Genomic DNA, 21,381 nt, shown 5'->3' on the forward strand with positions numbered 1-21,381 from the left:
GAAAAGATGACCAGGTTGGGGTAGGGGACACGGATTGGAGGAAAATTAAAAAAAAACACCACACCCTGACAAAAACCCACCCCACTCTTTAAGCAAACAAACAGAACACTACGTCAAATTCAGGACATGGAAAAAAGACAAATGGTATTTCTGTCAAGAGCACAGTTAAAAGCATGCAATGCTGTGCAAGTGTCTGAATATGAAGACACAGAATATCCTCCACGTAAAAAAAAATGATCAATTTTAAAGCTACATTTAAGTACGCAATATATTTGAGTAGTCAAAACAAAAAATTTTTATAGAAGTTTTAAAACCAGCAAGATTAGCTTAAAACAGATTCTTAAAGCAGAATTTTCTCTTTTTGACTGCCAGTGAGATCAGCTATTGAAAGGCATTTTGGTATAAGAGTCTGTACTGGCAAATCAGACAACTGGGCTCAGTTACTGTTTTAAATTCAACAAGCTGGTCTTCTTCAGAATACACTCCCCAGCCCCATAAAGGCATGATGTTTTAAAATAAGTAGAATGACATAATTTAACTTGCAGTCTTGAAAGAAACTATGGTAGAATAGATGTCTTTTCAAGCAGATGAGACTTCCCTTCCCTGCTCCTTTCATTTCTTGGTACAACAGTTACTAACTCTTCCCTGACATGTTTGTTTCCTGGTTAAACAGGAATCAAAAGAAAACAAGCTTGTTGCAGTTTTGCACACATTCACAAAAGGAGTCAGTAGAAGCCTGAACACCAGTTCTTTAATTAATAAACTCACTACTTGCATGTATATGCCTTCACGAGTGTACTCTCTCACACACACACGACCTCAACTCAATCAGTTGAAATTCTCCATCATCTGCCACTAGCACTTCTGAGAGCCTCAGAAAATACTCAACTGACAAAATCCTGGTTATACTGACAGAGTAAATAAAAGCACAAAAAATAAAGTATCAGATTTAGTAGAAAGCCACTGTGATGCCATTTTTGTTTCCTGGAAATGTACCAGCAAGCTTTTTAATTTACAAATTGGAATAATTCAGATTAAGCCTTTATGTCATTACTGTGAAAGAAAGCAACAACACAACTCATGAAAGCCCCTCTGAAAAAAGATGCTAGTAAAATTGATAAAATTTTTTATTCTATTTTTAATTCGATTTTTTACCTGATTACACTTTCTCTGAAAAAGCCATCATCAAATACTGATCTTCATGACAGGCATATCCTATCTGCCCCTTCATGAGAGGCAGAAAAGTGGACAGGCTTTAGTTAGACTAAATGCCAAATTTAGGGGGAAAAACCCTACAGAACTTCAAATTTTAAGAAGAAAATCAAGCATTTCGCAACTGTATTGCAATAACATTAGTAAAACCTCAAATAGTGACTGATTTAAGCAACATTCCCAAAAATTTTACATTTTGAAAGAGCAAGCTGACAGATCACCAAAACGTTAGCTGATTTTCAAGTGTTTTGATATGCAAAGTAACATTTTATATTCACTTACTAGATAAAATCCAAAGGCTTTTTAACAGCTTTACAGCAATACAGCAACTCGTAATCCTTCTACAACTACATTGTAGCAAGAGGAATTGAATAAAACCATCAGCGATACCAGAAAAAAGTAGATGGATGTTTGCTCACTGCTTCACACCCACCACTGAACACTGCCAGATTTGCTCTCAGCTGCTGCTGCCAATGCACATGTGCAGAATTATAAGGAAACTTCCTGCTCACACAGATCCCATCACATTCTTAACAACGGTAGTTAATAAATAAAAAGGCTTTTGTGTCTTGTGTAACAGCTAATTGTATTCATCCTACTTGCCTCCCCCCAAAGTAAAGCTGTATTCCACCAACCACATACATATAATTGCCACTACATCAGATAACACAGAACTTAAGTGCAATGGCATTATAAAAGTACAGTAAGGTAACAGACAGGAAGAAATTATCAGTAAAACTATGCAACTTGAAAGGTTCACGTTATAAAACCAAAGCAGCTTAACAACGGTCACTGTTGTTAAAACAGACTTTGGAAAAGAAGTCAAGCTACCTCAGACACACCAAAAAAAGCAAACTATAAATATATAATGCACTTAATTTATTATACATAAGTTATCCTATTTCATACATTTATCATCAGCTTGTTTCTCCCCCTCCCAAACAGGTAAGCAGAAATACACATCAGAACTCAACATATTACGAAACGTAACACACAGCCCATTAGCTATAGAAACACTGCCTCTGTCATAACGATGACCACGTGCCACCAAAATAAAGGACAGTCTTAGCCTCCCCACTGAAGGAGTAAGACATTTCAATGAAGAGTTCAATTCTGTAGCAATGACTCTTTGAATTGCAAGGGAGAAGCGGGGTTGGGGGAAAGGGGGGGGACAGACGGGACTACTAATAAGGTCTCCTCCACAACCAGTTCTTGTGGCAACTTGATCATGACCAAATGTGAAGATAACACCAGAAATCCCAAGGTTAAAAATTACATTGCAGATTAAAATTACGTAACCTGATTACATTTAAAAATGATAAGACAACAAAAGATTTAATTAAATGTGAAGTTCAGCAAAAAGGGGGGAAATCATTTCAAATATACACACTTTAAAAGAAGAGTACAAAGGAAGAAAGAGCCACACTCATAAGATTCCAGCTCTCATCTTTTCAATTTTGTCCAGGTATTATTATCCTACACAGCTGAGCACAAATTTTAATCCTGAACACACTGCAGGGAGCGTGGAACAGAAGAGACATAGGAAGAGAGCTACTAGAGAGACCAGAACCTCAACATCAGTTCAGGGTTCCCACTAGGTACTCTGCTCTGACCCAGCAGCTGCCCCACCCAAACGTCCTTACCAGTGTCCAGATAGGCAAGAAAATAAACCATTTAAACCTCTCAATACAAAAAAAGCCTCTGCAACTACTTTGTTACAAGCTGTTTGCACATAAACATAATGCAGCATCTTTACTTTAAGCTCGTTTGTCATATTTTTCTTTTTAAGACAAATATACAGGATAAAATTTCATGCGTTCACAGGTAAGAGACCATAACAGCAGCATTGTTCGTTACAAGAAACAGGTAATATTTTGCAGCTGCATCTAGGGCCATATTCTGAGTATAGTGAAATTAGTAGTTTTGTTGTGATAGTAACTAACTACTCCACCCATATGTTGCAAATGTAACAATTTTTCAGCACCATAATTGCCTTCTAAACAATGGGTTTTAAGACTTCAAAACAAATCAGGTCTATGAAAAAAAAAAAAAAGCCTGGTAGAAGATGCAGTAACAAATACATTAGCTTTTAGACTGTAAGAATACAGGATCCACCTAAATTGACTGAACTTTCACAAATCCTGCAAGCTGGCTATGAAGCCAGCACAAAACTACAAAGCCAAATCAGCATTTAATAAAGCCTTGAGACAGCTAGTCATTATTCTCAAACAAAGTTTTTGCAGGTAAAATTTAGAGCTTACACAAAACAATAGTCAGCAAGAGACTCTAAAATTAATTACCCAATTTTACTAACTTTCCAGGGAGCAATGCAAAATTCTTATATTCTCTGTCTGAATACAATTTTGACATGAGACATACAGCCTCTCTGCTGAGTAACTGATATTCACTTAAACTGCATGACAAGTAACAAATCTCCCCTCCTCATAGCCCTTCACAGAGGATTTAATACTCCTTCAACTCTGCATCTCCTCCTGAGATATTTAGATAAAGTGTTATTATATTGGTTCTTAAGTAATAGTCCTCACACTTGAAATGATTAATAAATGCCTAACAGGGCCTGCAATACAAAAAAAAGTTAAAAGGGTTTACTGTCTTTCATCCTTACAAATGCAAATACTGAATTGCCCTGCAAGAAGTCCATTTGCTCTCATCCTAAAGGCTACTAGATTTTTTTTGTGTGTGTGCTGACATGGCAGCAAAAAATAACCTGGTGTTATGCACAGAATTTAAGGACAACTTGAAGGCATTCTCTTACCGACATCACTTCCTCTTCCTTAGAGCTGCACCTTCGGAAGGCGGGGGGGGGGGGGGGGGGGGGGGGGTTGGGGAACAGACCAAAACCACCACCCAAAGAAAAAAAAAATATTCCAAACTAAAAAAATCACCTCAGACTTGGCAGGTTTTACTCACTTTCTAATGAGCCCTAGAAAAAGACATCACTGCTGAGCTATAAACATTTGACCAGAGATCAAAAGGTTAGTATTCGAAAAGGAAAAAATCGCCACAAAAAGCCTTCACGCACAGAAAGCAGGGGCTTTTGCAAAACTTACTAGTGTCTATTCCAAATGCATAGAATATTTCTTCAGCCTCACCTGCTTCTGCGAACACACTGTTACGTACATTAGAAACAAAAATTTCACTGCTTGCACAGGTCTTGCATTACGAGCCACAGATGACAAATGTTAAATTAAGCCTTTTAATGAGCTGTTAGAAGGTCCTCCAATATGACTAGTAATGTACACAGCAAGAGGCCAAACTGAGCCCAAACTGACGAAGACTGAGCAGATAAGAACTATAATTTGCCAAACTCAGACGTTTTGACACGTTGTCCATGCCAAAATTGGCAAGCATTAGAAATTATGAGGAGCCACTCCTAGTCAACTTCTTTAAACATAGCCATGAAACACGCTACTTGATTGATTTTTCTAAAATAATACTGTAAATTTCCAGTCCGACACTTTCAAAACATTCAGATATTTGATTCCTTATTGCAACTGTTGTCAAGACAAGGAAAGGATCCCTATAGTGCCAGACAATATACAAAATACAGACTAAGCAGATAAAAAAAGATCCTAAATACCTTCAAATCTGTGCAACGAAGAACACAAAAATCGATTTACTAGCAATGAGCAGTAAAAAAAACCCCACCAAGATAGAAAACAGAAGAACAAGGCAGCTGAATTTGTTATAATATAGGCCAACAAACTAGACTGTTCTTTTATTTATTTTACACTAGCAGATTAAACTGTACAGAAGGCAGTAAACATTCACACTTAAATGCTAATCCAGTTCAACAATTTACCCCAAAATCACACCCTAACTATTCTACCCTGGAAGACGCTCAGGAATATGTGCCTGGAAAAAATAAACAGCTGTGTAGGTCTTGATATATTGTTTCTTTTTTAAAGAAAAGATAAAAGGCCAGTCACTAAGTGGTATTTACTATTTTCATTTGTTCCTTTTTCCCCCCACCTTGAGCCTGACAGCAGTAAAAATTTAAAAACACAGCCAGACCAAGGAGCTCGAGAATTGTGTATTAGAAGTTCAAGTTGCTGCGTTCGATTGTGGTGCTTTTGTTGTTGGGTGTTTTGTTGGTTTTCGTTAGGGGTTAGGTTTTGTGGTTTTTTTTTTTTTCAAACCTGGAAGAAGTACCCTTGCACTAGAACATCTCATGTTAAGACAACTTTCTGGGAGCAAGAAGCATAAACGTTTAAATCCCTAAGGAGTTTCCAAGAACAATGGAAACCCACACTGACAGATTCTTCAGAAAATACATTTGATCACAGGCTGAAGCGCCAAATCCATAAGCTGGCGTTCTTAACGCTAGCGCTGCCTTCGTACGCACAGATTTAGGGACTACACTGTTTTAACTTCTGGAAGCAACTTTGCTGGCAGGGAGCTGCCAGGCTAATGCTGTCAGCGTGCCAAGCCCCATCGCGGGGGGGACAAGGCTGATCTACCGTGGGAGGAGGGAACAGGCTCGGCAGACAACTCCGCTGGCAGAGCCAAGAAATCCCTGCTGCTGTCAGGGCTGCCTCGAAGGTCCTACAGCCGCCTGTGCGAGCTGGGAAAGGGGCGCACAGCCCCTGGACTTGACAGCTCCCTCCCAAAGGCTCTAGCAACTTCTGCCCGGCGCAGCGCTGCAGCGCGCCCAGCCCCGCCACCTCCGCCGCCCGGACGAGGAAGTTCCCGCGCCCTCCTCAGCGCCGGTCCCAGAAGGTTCCTGAAGCCCGCCCGGCACCCTGCTTGCCCCGCAAGCCGCCTCCCGGGGAAAAGGGGGGCTCTGCCCGGGCCGCCGCCCCCGCGGCTGAGGGGCGACCCCCCGCCGGCCGCCCCGGCCCGCGCGGCCCCGCGCATGCGCCCCGCAGCCCCTCACCGTTGCCGGGTGACTCGCCCTCCCCGCCGTCCTCAGCACCAGCAGCAGGTTCCTCCGCCTCTTCCTACCCCGGGGGCCGGCGCGGGCCTCTCCTCGCCGCTCCGCTCCCCTCGCAGGCCTCCTCCCTCGGCCGCCCCCGCCGTCTGCCGCGGCCGCCGCGCTGCCCGGACCCGGGCGCCGTCCGTCCCCAGAGCCGCTCGGTCGCTCGAGCGCGCCTCCGCGAGCGGGGGGTCCCCAACGGTAGCGGCGGCAACTGGCGGAAGTGACGCGCTGACTGACAGGTGCAGCGCGCGCCCCCTCCCCCGGGGTCACGTGCTGCGGGGCGGGGAGGGGTCGCTGGCGGCGCCGCGGGGCGGGGCTGAGGGGGGCCCGGGTGAGGGGGCCGCGGCAGCCCCGCGCCTCGCTGAGGCACCGCACCGGCGGGTGGAGCCGCCCGGGGCAGGGGGCTGAAGGCCGGGGGGCGCGGCCTGCCTCGGGCCGTTATGGCCCCGGGCTGCCCGGCTGCAGGCGGCGCCGCGCCCGGGAGCCGCGGGCGGCTAGCCGGGCATTAACCTCCTTTTTCTCGGTTCACCCGCGGCGTGACTCAGCCCTGGGCCCGGCGGGCGCGGGGCGCCCGGAGAGCGGCCGCCGGTGCCCCCTGCCCGGCCCGCCGCCGCCCCCAGGACCGGGTCGGAGCAGCCCCTGCGGATTTTCTGAATTAAAGCATCCAGAGCGATCGCTCCCGAACTTTTCCCGAGCGTAGGCGCGCCAGAAGTAACCCAGTGCCCTTTGACAAAGAGCTAATGCGTTTTGAAAGACAAAATTTAGCACCCTTACACCGAGTTAGCACGAGCGAGGAGACGCCAGCTTATGCCAGAAGTGTGAAGAGCCGAGCCCGACAGTCTGTGTTCCCACATGCCACGTTGAAACTACAACAGCTTTTTCTGGCATGCGGTGCCAGCAGCCATAGGTGGTGGGTTTAATAAAGCGTTTAAGGAAATTTGGATTTAGTTTAAAAAAAAAAAGCTCTCGGGGGAAAGCTTTTCTTCCCGTGAAAAACTGACAAAAGAAGGTATGAAAGCAGGAAAACGGTAGGAGGAGGATGGGATGCATTGAAACTTCTGTATTGCCGATAGCTGGGAGGGTTTTTATTTCAGGTTCTCCAACATGGATTCTAAATTTTATCTAGAGATACATTTGTAAGACTCATTAAGAGGTTTTGCATTTAGAATCCGAAGAAGGGAGAGTCACGATTCCTCGGTAAATCAGCCTGGTTTTAATCAGATCTAAAACTGTGTTTTCCTGCTAGAAGATCCTCGTATAGTTAGGAGGTGCCATACAAAAACAATAAAGTGTGTGGGGTCAGGGCAAACAACTTCTCAGGAGGTCTGTATTTGCTGTCAGTCCACTTGCACAGCAGATTTCTCTCCTCGAACAGCTAGTAAAATTTCCTTGCATCAGGATGAGCTTTCTGAATTTGTATTTTGTATACATAGCTGTGTTCTTTCTGATTCATTTAGCCTCATCAACAACAATAAAGATACTGAATCAGAACAAGCTGGCAATTTTGTTGATGAAACATGGGAGAGAGCGGACTCCAGCTGGCTCTCCAGCAGATACGTTGGCCAGTTGACAGGAATAAAACTGCAAGAAACCTGACACAGAAAACACACGCAGCGCGAGGAGACAGACAGCAGAGGCAGGCAGGTAGGCAGGCACTGCACAGCACCTGTTCGCTGGTTTTGAGTCCAAGACAGTGTCTTCCCTCCTCTGAACTGGCTCCGAGTACGCCATTTCGTGCCAGCTTATCCTACCTCCTTTCAAACGCTTCCAATGTTCCTTGCAGGGGGCAGACATATGCAGTCCCAGGTTGCCATTTTAGTCTTTTCTGCTCACTTTGTGTTCCCGCTGCCTTTTTCTAAAAGGTTGAGGAGAACCTGGGAGTCCGGGCGCTTCAGCCACTCTTTCCAAGATAGTAAATACAGAGGAAAGGGAGGCAACAACTTAATGAGCATCTGCATGGTTACACTGCTGAAATACAGCTATTCAAGGCATCTGCCTCTTGGATCATTTCTAAAAGTTACCAAGGAGCAATGTGGTAGCTGTCCCTGTCCATTTTTCGCTATCTCAGGGCACAGCTCAGATTTTATAGTAGCACTTTGTAATTCTCCCACTAACGTGATACTCAGACCGCCGCACAGCTCAGACACTCAGCCCAGTTTTGGCAGTCTAGACAAGACAGCATGGACAGTCTCGTTTACCCTCTCCAAACCTGCAGGCACATGCAGAGCAGCCCCAGCACAAGCAAGAGCTGTGCAGGTGTGTGGCTGCAGGCACACTACGTGACGTAGGACTGTCACCCACATTTCGGGACGTATGACAATGCATTGCCTTGCACAGTGACAAGGCCTTGGTGTGAGGCTGCTCACAAGGAGAAGGACCCGTTCCCCAGCTGCTGCACAGCTCCAGAAGCTTGGCCAATGCATCTGGTCAGCATCTGGCTCCTAGGACCGAAGAGCCAGAATGCCACAGCATCCCTGTGCCATCAGTAAATCCAAGTCCAGAGCCACAACGACAAAGGGTGAGCCATTTCTGCAGCTCAGTTTCTCTTACACGTCCAGCTAAATTGTTCAGCCTAAAAGTTGTGCAGAGATTCTGCTGCTAGGTGCTCATAAAGTAACCCGGTGTATCTAATTACTAGCGCAATTCCCTTGTTTTCAGGAAGAGCTATTCATGAGCACAAGTCATTGTTACCAGCATATGTCACAGAAGAACTGGAGCCATGTTTCCTTCATGGGTCCCTGATGTCAGTCCTGACCTAGTATGACTTTAGAATAAATACGCTCTGAACACTTTGGTTTCCAATTAAGTCTAGTTCCAGCAACAGCCCTACATTATTCCTCACCAGAAATTGAAGCAAGTGAAAGAAAAATAGCCCTGTCCCAGCTGTGCTCACTGTTGTACAGGACTTAGTACAAACTGAGCTAGAATACTCCAGAACTTAAATCAATTTTGCAATGCCATGCAATCCTTTGAACACTGATAGCCTGTCGTGCAATTCTTTACCTTCTTACTGGGTCGTTATATTACTAGAAGGAAATAGAAATCTGATGCATAGCAAAGCAAGACACCATCTGGTGTAATACTGTATGTATGCTGCTGTATATTACATGCCAACAGTTTTTACTTGGAAGGGGACACACACAATTTTCTATGTGTCAGCGAAGTATTTGCTTTTGGGTTTAATTGTTCATCCACAAAAATATTATTTGATATACCCTCTCTTCTGGACTTGGAAGCGTTGTCTTAACAGATCAGGTTTTGTCTTAAATGGATCCTATTGGTATGTTGCAAAAATATTGACAAACATGAGTCCTTTCAACACCAAAGAAGATTTAGCAAACAGTAACACTTTCCAGCTGGTTGCTCTGCAAAATGCTTTCCTTTCCTGCATATTTCATCCAGAAACAGGGACATGTCCCCAGACCGAGTCTTTACTTCGTTTCTCTTTTCCAGCATTATAAAATTTTCTAATAAAACATTTTGTTTCAGGATGTCCACACAAGACACTTGGCCATGTTGGACATCCGTAACTCTCCATGGAGGCTCCTGAATCAGCAACTATCCAGTTCTTCTGACTCACGGTGTCAAAAAGGCACCTAAGAATCAAAGTCCATTTTTAAAGCTTTGCCCTGTATTAACAAATGAAGCTTCACAGTGCTGAAGCAAAGAAGGGAAAGAACTTGGTTCATGGAAACAGAAACTCCAGCACAGAGAAAGACATTCAACTTTCCAAAGACTGTCTACCATTACCAGACACATATGTAAGGAATTTTTTTAACTGAATTCAATACCGAAGGCATGTGTTCTACGTAAATGTCAGACTTTTTTACTCATTTTTCTACCAGAGTTCTGTGATTAAGATAAATATTTACAGCATAAGATTTTTTCCCCTGACTTTGAATACCTTTTGGATCTGAATCTTTGTTTTGGAAGATCTGTCTTTAAGATAGAGATCTAGGAAAATGGGGCGAATGGTTCTTCTAAGGCTTGTTCACATTTAATTGCATGGCTGCAGACTTAACAGGAGATAATTCTTTCCTTCTTGAAATCGAAGACATTGAAAGGTTAATTCAGTCTTCTCAGTTCCATTTCCTTCCTTCTGTTCCCCTTCCCACACTCCCCCCCCCCATCTGTAGACAGCCGAATTATTTGAATTTTATGCAAGCTAGTATTCATCCAAAGAGAAAAAATCATTCAATGTATACATCAGACAAGCGAAAATTACAATATTGCACACTTCTGGTTTTTACTTCCTACTTGCTTTCCTCTGCATTCACTGGTTCGGGCTGTGGACAGACATGAACTCATGCCCTAAAGCCAGCCTCCACTTAGAAGTTAACTTGAAATGCTTGAATGATGTCCCCATCCCTTTTGAATTCCCGTTCTTTGCACTCACAAGGATCCGTTCTTGAGCCTCCATGGCGCTTTTAACTGGAGCTGAGGAAAGGCTACAGTCCAAGTCAGCACAAATTGTCAGCTGCCAACACAATCACTCTGTGCTGCTCTCCTGTTATTTCATGGTGTGGTCACTCACACTCCAAGTATACTAACTCCAGAGGAGTCAGTTTGAGCATAGAGAGCTCAAGTTAACCCTGTTCTGAAGACAGAGCCTTAATAAGACTGAAGTTAATTTCTTCACATATATTTGCAAGAAAAAAAGCCATAAAAGTAGTCATTGGAAACATTCTAGTTCAGTCAGGTTCTGAAGAGCTAGCTGTTCACTTCAGATGCTGTGAAAGGAAAATAGTCTCTTATATTATTATGTATTTATTTTTACATTTTAGAGAAGAAAAACAGCTTTTAACATACCATACTTGCAGCGTTCATTTGAACAGGCAGAAGTTAACAGAGGTGGAACTTACTGATTACCACTTTCTTACATAATCATTGACCTTGTACACAGTATGTAATACGTATGTGTTTGGCTTATTCTGTGTAGCAAGCTTATAAAACTGGGAAATGATTTTTGGAAATGATGATGTATGAAACCCTTCAATTAGAAATGCAAGTTTATGTTCTGGAAGTTGCTCAGAGATCAGCTAAAAAAGATACTTGGCTGCCTAGTCTGTTGCTCTGCTTCAGCAGCCTGGTTTCATCGAGCAGCTGAAAAACATCAGGGTTTATCATCTTGTCCCCAAAATGTAAAACTGACTTAAGCTTCCAGGAGGTCCCAGGCTGTTGAAAGTGGCATGATTTGGCTACACAAAGAGAAGTGCTGGTCAGGCTCCCACCAAAACTACATCCACAACCCTGTGCTGCAGAAGTCAAGGATCCACTACTCCCTGTCTATCTACCCCAGCGCCATGCAGATTGTAGCAACAGACTCACCTATTGTCCTTTTACATCTGGACAAAAAGAAAATCTGAAGTTAATATAAAATTAGTAGATCCCTGGATTTCATTTTTATTATCTTCTCTTGGATTATCTGTTTGGTGCCAAAATTTAATCTTCATAAGGAATAGTGATTTTCCTTTTGTTCATAGCAGAGAGCGAGAAATTCAACAGTGGATTGTTTAATTCCAGAGCAGCCAGCTGCACTGAGAAGAGCCATGTTTAAGCACACTCCCAACACTCACCCAAGACTTCTCCATCTTATTCTTTCCCTGAGAGCTGCTGCTTGCAAGAGATGCTTCTGTCCAGAGACAGAAAGGAGAGAGATAAAAACAAAAGGACTGTTAGTAAAGACTGAAAGTCATGCTAAACTAGCATTTCTAGACCAGAATTCATCACAAACTGTCATGTGCTCTATAGCATATTAACTAATGTGACTAATACATCACATGCTTCTTTCCCCACCCTGTCTTTGGGAGAGAAGCATGTGCATGGGCATTTTGTAGTAATTTTTTTTCCTTTAATAATGCATGCATGTGTCACTGCATTTTGCTAGAAAAGGCCAGGCCAAAGCCAAGTGTTTTATGCTGGAAGACACACTTTTAGGTCATTTCTCAAGAAAGTTCTCTTGCAAAAATCTCCATCTGGTTAAACTTTTAAAAATTCACCCCCATGCTGAGTTTTTTAAGACCAAGAAAGAGGGAGAGAGGAAATTTCCACTCCCACTAGCTTATGTTTTCTCTTGCTGCTCTTTGCTGCAATGGGACTCCTAGTATAGACTGCCTAAACTCCAGAGCTATTTGGAAAACACAGGGTTGGAAAAAATAGCCCCAGCAGAAGGACTATCTACAACCAGCCTCTCCCCTCATCCTCCGACCGCACCTACATTTAAAAGTTCAATGGTCTCGATAAGAAAAATGAAACACCTTAGGTAATGATAAAACATACAACAGAAGACAAGTATTGAGTATTTGCACACCAGCAGTGCAGTGTTATGGCAAACGCTGCCAAAGAGAGATCATTGCCTTCCTTACACCCCCAGGATTCATTGTCTCTTAGCCTGGGAACCTGTCTCCGTTCCCAAACATGGATATTTTTTTTGGCAGCAAGACGGAACAAAAGGCACAAAGAGAACTAAGAAAACCCTTTCAGTGAAGCTGTAGTCTTTTTTTTTTTTTTTTTTTTTTTTTGCTGTTCCCCTAAGGACGGGAAGCCTTCTAAGGACAGCTTATAACACATGCAAATCCTGCTAACTTTTTGGAAGGTGCTTAACACTCATAGGGACCTAAAGGAGTTAGGGTGCTTGCAGATTCCAGCCCACCTTTTGACCTTGGAAAATTAATCCCCTACCTTTAGCACCAAAAATACCACAACATTTTGAAAATGAAATCACTGTTATATTTGAGTGGGTGTGTTATTTCGAGACAGCACTAATGTGATTATAAAATCAGTTGTGTCAGCTTATTGGCTCAGCTACAGACACTGATCTGCTCGAGCGTCTGTTCCTCGAACAGGCTGCTCACGTTAGGGTGCTTTGTCCCCCCTCAGCCCCGTACAGAAATAGATGTGATCCGATTCCCACTGTTGCACCAAAGAGAAAGAAACCCCTTCTTCTCGCATTTGTCCACCTAGTCTCCACAAAACATGGCATTTCCAGAGCATCTCTTCTGCCGAATGTGAGCACAGCATCCCCCCAGCCCGTGAAGGGCTATAGCCCCTCTCTCCCTCTCTCTCTCTGTGCCACTCACTCCTTAGACTCTCCTCCAAATTTTCCTTTGCCCTTGATCTCCCTTTAAACATTTCCTCTCACCTCTGACTGCATTCTGGTGGCAAGTATTTGTGTTCCCCTGTTTCTCTGTGGGTGTCTGACAGACACTCGGTGGCTTATGCTGCCAGGCACAGTTTAATGCTGTCAGTGGCAGGTGATTCACTGGTATCAGAGGTGTCAGCCCTGGCAGGTTTGACTCAGCCCTTCATCCTTTGGCAGCAGATTGAAATAAAATGCAATTCCCCTTGTATCTGAGGCAGCTTTTCAGAAACAACCGTACCAATATAGCTTTACCTGCTTTACGTGTATAGGATCTGTAAAGATCCCATAGTCTGCTTCCTCTGCTGGCTTGCTATTTTTTTAATTTTTTTTTTTTAATTTTTTTTTTTTCATTTCTGTGTGCTGGACCATTCAGCTGCCTCTGTGCACCCCAAAGCCCGTGAAGTTTCATTGCTGCCACAAACCTGCCAAGGCTGGGTAAATGCCATGTTCCCATTACTGAAGGTGGTGACTCTGAAATCCTGCCACTAAAAACCTGCCTAGTAACTGCTTTGCTCCTCATATAGCAAGAATACTTCAGTTCCCAGTGAAAGCAAAAGGCATCTGTGTAAAATATTCCCTATCTTTCCCTCCCGTGACCAGCCTCAATGCTGTATGCAATACCCTCAGGCCAGGCTCCAAACTTTCCATATGAAAACTACATACAGCTGTCTGTCCTGCACGGAGTATGTAAACACGGGGTTTGAATCCAGTGTGAGCAGTGTTTGACCACAGTACTGAACTTACAAGCTACAGGAACTTGACAGGCACTTTATGCAATGGTTGAGATGTTTGTTAGGGAGATGAGTATCTACTGATTTCAGCTGAGGGTAAGAACACATAATTTCTCAACATTATGTTACGTGGACTAACGCTGTTGCACCTTCCTCAGAAACCCAACCCAGTATCAATTAAAACCCTGGTCATCTTCAGCCTAAAAACCCAAACAACATATGCCAGACTGTTTTTAATACTAAGTCTGCCGATAAATCAGGCAATTAAAATGGTGGTGGTGAAAAACCAAGCATGCTCACCCTGTCTTACCGTGTTTAGAAGAGCCTGAGCTCTGCTCTGGGTGCGAGGGGCCAAGCTCACGACTGCAATCAGAAAGCCAGGAGTGAGATTCTCCCACTCTGCTGTCCTGAGTATTTCATTTGCTCTCTACATATTGGGAGAATTTGTGCCAGTCTAAAAGTTTAAGAGGTTTTGCCCTTGTAATCCCTCTTCATAATAAGAATTCTAATTGTTACTTCTAAAAAATTTAAGAATTGAAAGTCATGAACTTCCTGAATTCATGAATCATTCAGATTGGGGTTTAAAGTCTTTTTCTGATCTTCTAAATCTGGTGTCCAGCCTAACAAGAAGTAGTTAATGCTCTCTCTTTAAACAGACACTAAGACCGTTCAGTGTCAAGTCTCGGCTACAGCTTACATCGAATATTCACCCAGTGGCTGCCTTCCTGCTTATTCCCAGGGGATTTTGGTCAAGAACACAGCTTTCTATTTTTGACAATTGGTTGGACTAATGGGTTGGAAAGAAGGGAACTGAGCCCTGACACTAAATACGACTGGTACGCACGGACATTGGTTGCACGTGGACAGTCAGTGCAGATGCAGAGCTAACCGAGCCAGCCTGCACAGCTCAACCGAGCTTTTGGCGTAACAAAAATGTAGCTGCACTGCTGCCAGGATGGTCTTAGGTCCAGAAGCAGCACAGCCAGGTTCCTCCTTTACCTCAGCTACTGCAGACATGGCTATAGGGCAAAAATGCTCTTAGACTAGTGTTTGCCAGGGCACGCAGCAACCCCTGCATTCTCTGAAGACAGGGAAAACGGGATGGAATAAGGAAAGAATCACTGGGTGGAAAGAACCGCTATTCATGAATGCTGGTGAGGAAGAATGGTCATTTCTTTTCCTGCATTTCATAGAATCATTGAGGTTGGAAAAGACTTTTAAGATCTAACTGCAAACCTATTCATTATTTCAATTTAAACAAACGTTGGAAGAAGAGGTCCTTAAAACATATTAAAACCATTTTCTCCACATGCACATGCCAGACTCAAACCCACTCTACCTAAGCCTGTTATGCCAACGGAAAGATCCACAGCACCTTCCCGGGGCTCTCAATCAGCTGTCAGACACCCCCGCCCCTCTGTTGTCAGTAGAGAAACCTGGATACTCCTAGGGCACAATTAATTTTATCCCAGGTTGGTTGCTCCCTATTGTCTATCACGGAGTCTAGACAAGTAATCCAGATGGAGACATCTGAAGTTACATGAGAGGAAACCCACGCCAGCATCTAGGAGGATGCGCACAGCCCTTCCTTCCCAAACCCGAGGTCCTCAGAAAAATGATTCCCCAAATAATTTTGGGCAATGTAGCTGGAGCCACATCACAGCCACAGGGATGTCCACAGCCCCCGACAGCAGCAGCTCTAGGAGGTGGCTACAGGTGGTGCCCACGTTAAAACAAGACATGTCTTGCAGACACAGGCAAGGGCTAGTGGCCATTGTAAAGGTTTTTCTGAAATGCATCGCTCAGCACCTGTAGCGCATTCTCCCTTTGCTGCAGCTGAAGAGGGTCCCTGCAAGAGAGTCCAGGTGGTCCACACCGTCGGGAGGGAGGGATGCAGGGAACAGCCACGCAAGCGGGATGGGCCAGCACGGCTTCTTGCCAAGCGAAGGCAGGAAGGTTGGCTGCGGGCGTCCGCGTGCCATCAGGCTGACCGAAAAGGGAGCGAATGAAGAGTCCTGGTATTCCTTTCAGGACACATTCCTGGACACCATGCGGTGCTCAGGCTGTGCTTATCTCAGATTTGGCCCATGATTGCAGCGATTGACCATGCTTGTGCTTAGAGCCTCCCGGAGCCCCTCGTGCTCCTGCCAGCCTGAGTGGGTGGGGGTGATCCCCAGGCACGTCACTGGAAGCACCTAAAACGTCCCCACAAACTAATCAGGCAGCAGCAGCCCTTACATGAACTCCAAACCTCAGCAATGTAAAAGAAGGGCAGGAAGGGAAACTTAAATATCATCATCTTGGTAAAGGAGGAGAAAAAAAAAATACCAAGATGTGTTTTAGCGGTTTTCCATGTCAGTTTTCCCATTTCCCTCCCTCATTGTACTTTCTGCAGCAGCAATCTGTCCTTTCCCTAAATGCTGAGCAATCCCGGCACGAAACTAATCAATATTAATAGCGATGGGCTCAGGCAGGGGGGAGGAGAGGAGAGGAGAGGAGGGATTACCCTGACCTTTTTCAACTCACACTGCCTCAGACGGCCACCAAGCAGCTGAGGAGAGAGCAGCCAGACGGTAATGCCATGTGGTTTTAGTGGCTTTTAATTTTTTCATTTTTTTTTCATGTGAATTTTTAACTTCTGTTGTCTCAGTGCAGATATAATGAAATCTGATTGTCTTCAGGAAGGAAAAAATTATAATTATATCTGTCATCTCCGGGCCAAACCTCGCCTTGATGGGAAGCTCCACTGAAATAAGGGGAATAGTGCCCAGGCTGGATTTTAGCTTGATTTTCTATTAAAAACAGGAGTGGGATTAGGGAAGTTTTGACAGGTGAAGTGTTGAATGCCGGTGTGCTTTGTGGATTTCTCTGATAATGAACACAATCAAAGCCATTGAGCCTGCGACTGGGATATTGAGTGCGAGAGCAAACAAAGGGCTGGGTGAACCCGTCCTCTATTGTTAGGCACAAGTGTCCACAGCAGCTCATCCAGATATGGGTATGTATGTGCTCAGGACAGGGTGTTCAGAATTAAAGACAAATCTTACTAACTAAAACAAAATCATAATTGAAGCTTTGTTCATATTGGATTTGGGGCTTATTGTAGCCTTTCTGGTTAGCAGCGTTTCTTAAAATAGAGGTTTACGTCAGGAGGCACCGTGGATTATTGGCAGTTAATGCATTGTCTTTGCTTTACTGAAATATTTTTGTTTTCATGTGCAATATATGATTTTTAGAAATTTCATCTGAAAAATCTAGATAAAATTGTATTTATGCCTTTCCTTTTTGCTCTGAAAGAGCCAAGCCTCAGGGAGAGGTCCTAGATTGAGGTGTTAGATTTGGGGGGGGGTTCTGAATAAACATTTTTATGGTATTTTCATGTTTTTTCTTTTGAGCAAAAAGTGCTTTGCAGATGGCTGATATCACAGCACTAGCTAATGAAGCCACGGGTGTGTTTTTCCTTTCTTTGTCAGGACCCATCATGTCCGACAAACCAGATTTTGCAGAAATTGAAACATTTGACAAGACAAAGCTGAAGAAGACAGAAACCAGAGAGAAAAATCCATTGCCCACTAAAGAAAGTAAGTACTTATGAGGCTATTTGAACCATGAGTAGCAAGGACACAATCTGTATTGCAGTTCATATGCAAAATGAATACTAATCATAGGATTACGGGCTCAAACTCATCCCTGAATTTAACTGGGGATAATACTAAGACTTGTACTCTGTGCTGGCCAAGGATACAAGTGGTTATAACCTATGGTGCATTTTGTCTGAAAAGTCCTTTCTGATGGGATTGCTCTCATTTCTGCTAAAAGCAAGACCAGATTTTCTGCTGGTTGCAGTTAACAGGATCAAACTGTTTGTAATTACCATGTCACCAGCCCCTTCGGAGGCACAGGTGCCCAGGGGAACCCTTGCACATCCCTGGCAGGCCAGGCAGCATCCCCAGAAGGTGCCCGGGCACTGGATTTAAGGTGTTATCAGGCAGATAAGCTGCTGCCCCCCCACTGGCACCTGCTATCAGCCCTGGCCTGGAGTGCTCCAGGCACCTTCTCCGGGAATAAGGCTGCAAGAAAAACCCGTCATCATCCTTGCCTAACAGGCAATCTTCCTTAGCGAAGCACCCCTGAGCTTTTCTCGTGCAGGGGCCTCTCCCGTACACGCACTGTGCACAGGCAGCCAGGTGAGGGTTGCGGTTCACATCCAACTTTGGATGTGAAAAGGTCATTTCTCTGCATTTGGACCAGATTTTGCGAGCAGTTTCCTTCAGAAAAGTACCACTAACCACTTCGGGTGTGTCAGTAGCGATAGGCGTGGAGATGCGTTGTCCCTCGACATAAGATATGGGGTTTTTCCCTCTTTATTATCCCTAGCAATGCTAAAGCTGTAAATGGAAGAGGAACTTTGCCCGTCATGAACTGCACCCTACTAGCTCCACAGCTGTGGCAGTGAGGGGCCATTTCCAGGTGGCCAAAGAAAACAAGTGCGGACTTACCATCCCCCGGCTTTAAGAATGACCGTAGAAATCTGTATCCTGCAGAATCATTATAATGCTTATTGATGATGGTTTTGTTTCCTCTGTTTTTCTGGCAGCTATTGAACAGGAAAAGCAAAGTGAAAGTACAGCCTGAGCATAAAATTGAAGATGTGACTGCTGCTTCTTCAGTGGGGTTTTGGCTTCAGAGTTGGGTTGTTTTGTTTTGTGCATCCCCCTCCATGTTTGTTGCCCATTTATTTTAGCAAACATTGGCTCATTTAATGTTCCCCTGGAAAGAAGTTTGGTTTGTATTTGTTGAACAAGATACCATGTATTTGTATTCTTAAAACTGTAATTCCAAGTTCTGTATCAAAGCCGTTACTTGCCCCAAAAAAACCAATTTGCATAAAAATTGTTTCCCTAAGCCTCACAATAAACAGGTTTCTTCTGATCAGCTGTCTTTGAGCCTTGCAGAAATAAGTTTACACTAAACTCTTACTAGCATCCTTCTCACTTTGCACTGCCACAGCACCTAGAGGGCACAGCCAGGTTGGGAAGAATTACCCCAGGCACCCACAGGTCCCCGAGGCCGGCACACAGCCCCTCTAATGTCACCCCAGATGGCACCAACACCCCAGACACCCCTGACTGCCTCTGCAGCAGCCTGTAGACTTCACTCCTTTTCCCTGTGTCACTCAAAAGAGGGTTTCAGGGCAACACAGCGGGGCAAATTTTGTGTGCTAGTAGCTCCTAAAGTTTTAAACCCCCAGCTGGGCATCAGGCACAAATCAGATGGGACGTTGCTGGCCTGCTTCTGTTCTGGCCAACAATAAATTAATGTCTCAGAGGCAGATACCTACTTACAAACTCCTTGAAAAATTGATGGTTGGGCTGAAGAAATACTCAAATTTGCATCCCAGATAGGAGAAGGGCTGCAGCACCCTCTCCACAGCCTTTTTTCCTCCCCTCTCTTTAGCCTGCCAAGATTCAACCAGCCTTGGGGCAACTGCAGTACACGTGGCCTTCGGCCCATGTAATATCAAGTAATATAGGAGTGCAGGAAGGTGAGAAAAGGAATGAAAAATTCTTATTGCGATGATTTTCTGGGATGAGAGAGAGAGACCTTCAGCAGCACAGGGGCATAGGACACAAGGAAGCAAGCAAGGACTCCCTAAATTTTCATTATTGGAGGTGCAGTAGCATCCTCGCTGCTCTGCAAGGGCTTGGCAAAAATAAGCTCTGGTACCAGCTCAAGGGGACTCTCAATTACATGGTATCACATTATCTCTGGAATTAATTTGCAATCATATTAGAAAAACAAATGCTTGCTCTGGGAAGATAAACTGCTGTCCCTGGAGCTTCAGTTTGATCCTACATGCGCTGTGAAACGGGAACAATTCTGTGTATTTTGATGGGGTTACTCTGGGCTTATACCTGCATAAGGAGAGGCAGAAACCAGCCTACAAGCCTCACTAAACAGAAACGAATGGTTGGGATGGTGCTTAGAAAGCTCTCGTTTACTTAAGGGTTGCTTGACACTTGACATTTAATGCGAATAGTCAGAACTGCAATTAAGCAGTAGCAGCATAGCCACAAAACGGGAGACTTCCAGTGGCAACGAGAAGTAAACAGAGGTGGCCAAGAAACCAAAGGAAAACACAGAGCATACAGGACCAGTGATTCCAGTTAAAGCTTCATTAATGTCAGTGGTACTCAGAGGGCCAAGACTGCTGTCCCAGTCACTACTCATCAGTTCAACATTGCTGCTGTTTTCTTTTCACGACCAAGGTTTTTTTGCACATTCTCCTTTGAGGACCTCATTCCCCTTGGCACATGACTTGACTCTAAGAGTTGGGTGGGGTTTTTAGGGTCTGCCGGATGTATTAATTAAATCTTTTTTATTTAAAAAGGTGAGGAACACGAAAGGTTGAGCAACAAGGAAAACAGTTGCTATTTTCTGTGTGACTCACACCCTCACCCCAACGCGTTTCAGGGTCATTGAGCCTTCAACATTATTTAAATAATCTGCTTTAGTGATGGTTCCTTCGTGAAGAAAGCATTCAGAGATAGCACTTGGAGCAACAACACCTACTGCAAACTCATATAGTTAATACCATTCAGCCAGATTACCTGTCAGTTTTCCACAGGGTGGTTTTTAAGCACCACGTTGCACTCAGCAGGTAAGCCCACAGGCCAGACTTTCTCCTTTTTTTTTGCCAGGAGACAGTGTTTTGCTCCATGTGACAATCTCCTTCCACCCCTGCCAGTTCAGAGCATCTGCCAGCTCGCTCCGGACAACACACTGTAAATCACCAAGAACCACTTTGGCACGACCGAACCAGTGGCTGGTGCCTGTACCCCAGGTTCTCCCAGAGACTCTCCCAGAGGACTGTGTCCTCAGCCCTGTGCTTTGCTGGCAGAAGGGAAGGGAGGTCTGGCCAAAGCAAGAAAAAAACAGAGATATTCTTCTGTCGTGTTTGCACAGATACAAAGGATTAGTAATGCAGCCCTAAGGATCCACGCTAGAGACCAGAGCACTGTCTACAGCTCTGGAGATACCAGACTTGTCCAAGCCCTTGGCTCAGAGCCCCTCCTGATGAGCTGTTTGCATTTAAAGCCTGACACCATAAACCCAAAGCCTCAGTCCTTTTATTCATGTCTCGCCCTGCTGGAAAGGCTGTGTAGACAACAGAAACCTTAGCCGAGCTCCCCACCCCTGGGTCAGGCTGCAAAAGCTGTCAAGCTACAGCAGAGCACACCAGGAAAAACTCCTCAAGGTTAAAGTCCAGATCTCCCCACCTGCCCCAGGTGGAACATGGCTTTGCAGCAGGGGTTGGAGACTGTTTCTTTCACCATTAGCAGTTAAGAGAGGCTTAA

General features: G+C 44.4%; 2 protein-coding genes across 8 annotated transcripts in view; one reads left to right on the forward strand and one right to left on the reverse strand.

Moving 5' to 3' along the window:
* The window catches only part of FAM13B (family with sequence similarity 13 member B), a 51,271-nt gene extending 44,902 nt beyond the window's left edge, over positions 1-6,369 (reverse strand). For 5 of the 6 annotated variants that reach the window (XM_040603474.1, XM_040603473.1, XM_040603476.1 and 2 more), the window contains exon 1: positions 6,110-6,369. The gene's annotated coding sequence lies outside the window, so the exon portion shown is untranslated. The remainder of the gene's footprint in view (positions 1-6,109) is intronic. The other variant, XM_040603477.1, reaches the window with a different exon arrangement.
* A 10,160-nt stretch (positions 6,370-16,529) lies between these two features.
* On the forward strand, positions 16,530-18,955 carry LOC121092699 (thymosin beta-12-like). Of its 2 annotated transcripts, none has more exons than XM_040604128.1 (3): positions 16,530-16,596; positions 17,497-17,604; positions 18,621-18,955. In XM_040604128.1, exons 2-3 carry the CDS (start codon positions 17,505-17,507, stop codon positions 18,656-18,658), a joined length of 138 nt encoding a protein of 45 aa, XP_040460062.1. In that variant the 5' UTR covers positions 16,530-16,596; positions 17,497-17,504; the 3' UTR covers positions 18,659-18,955. The 2 variants fall into 2 exon arrangements, with proteins under 2 accessions (XP_040460062.1, XP_040460061.1); XM_040604127.1 differs by lacking the exon at positions 16,530-16,596 and adding an exon at positions 16,623-17,021.
* Positions 18,956-21,381: the final 2,426 nt, after the last annotated feature.

This window comes from Falco naumanni, chromosome 8, assembly GCF_017639655.2.
Source record: "Falco naumanni isolate bFalNau1 chromosome 8, bFalNau1.pat, whole genome shotgun sequence".
NCBI classification, from domain to species: domain Eukaryota; kingdom Metazoa; phylum Chordata; class Aves; order Falconiformes; family Falconidae; genus Falco; species Falco naumanni.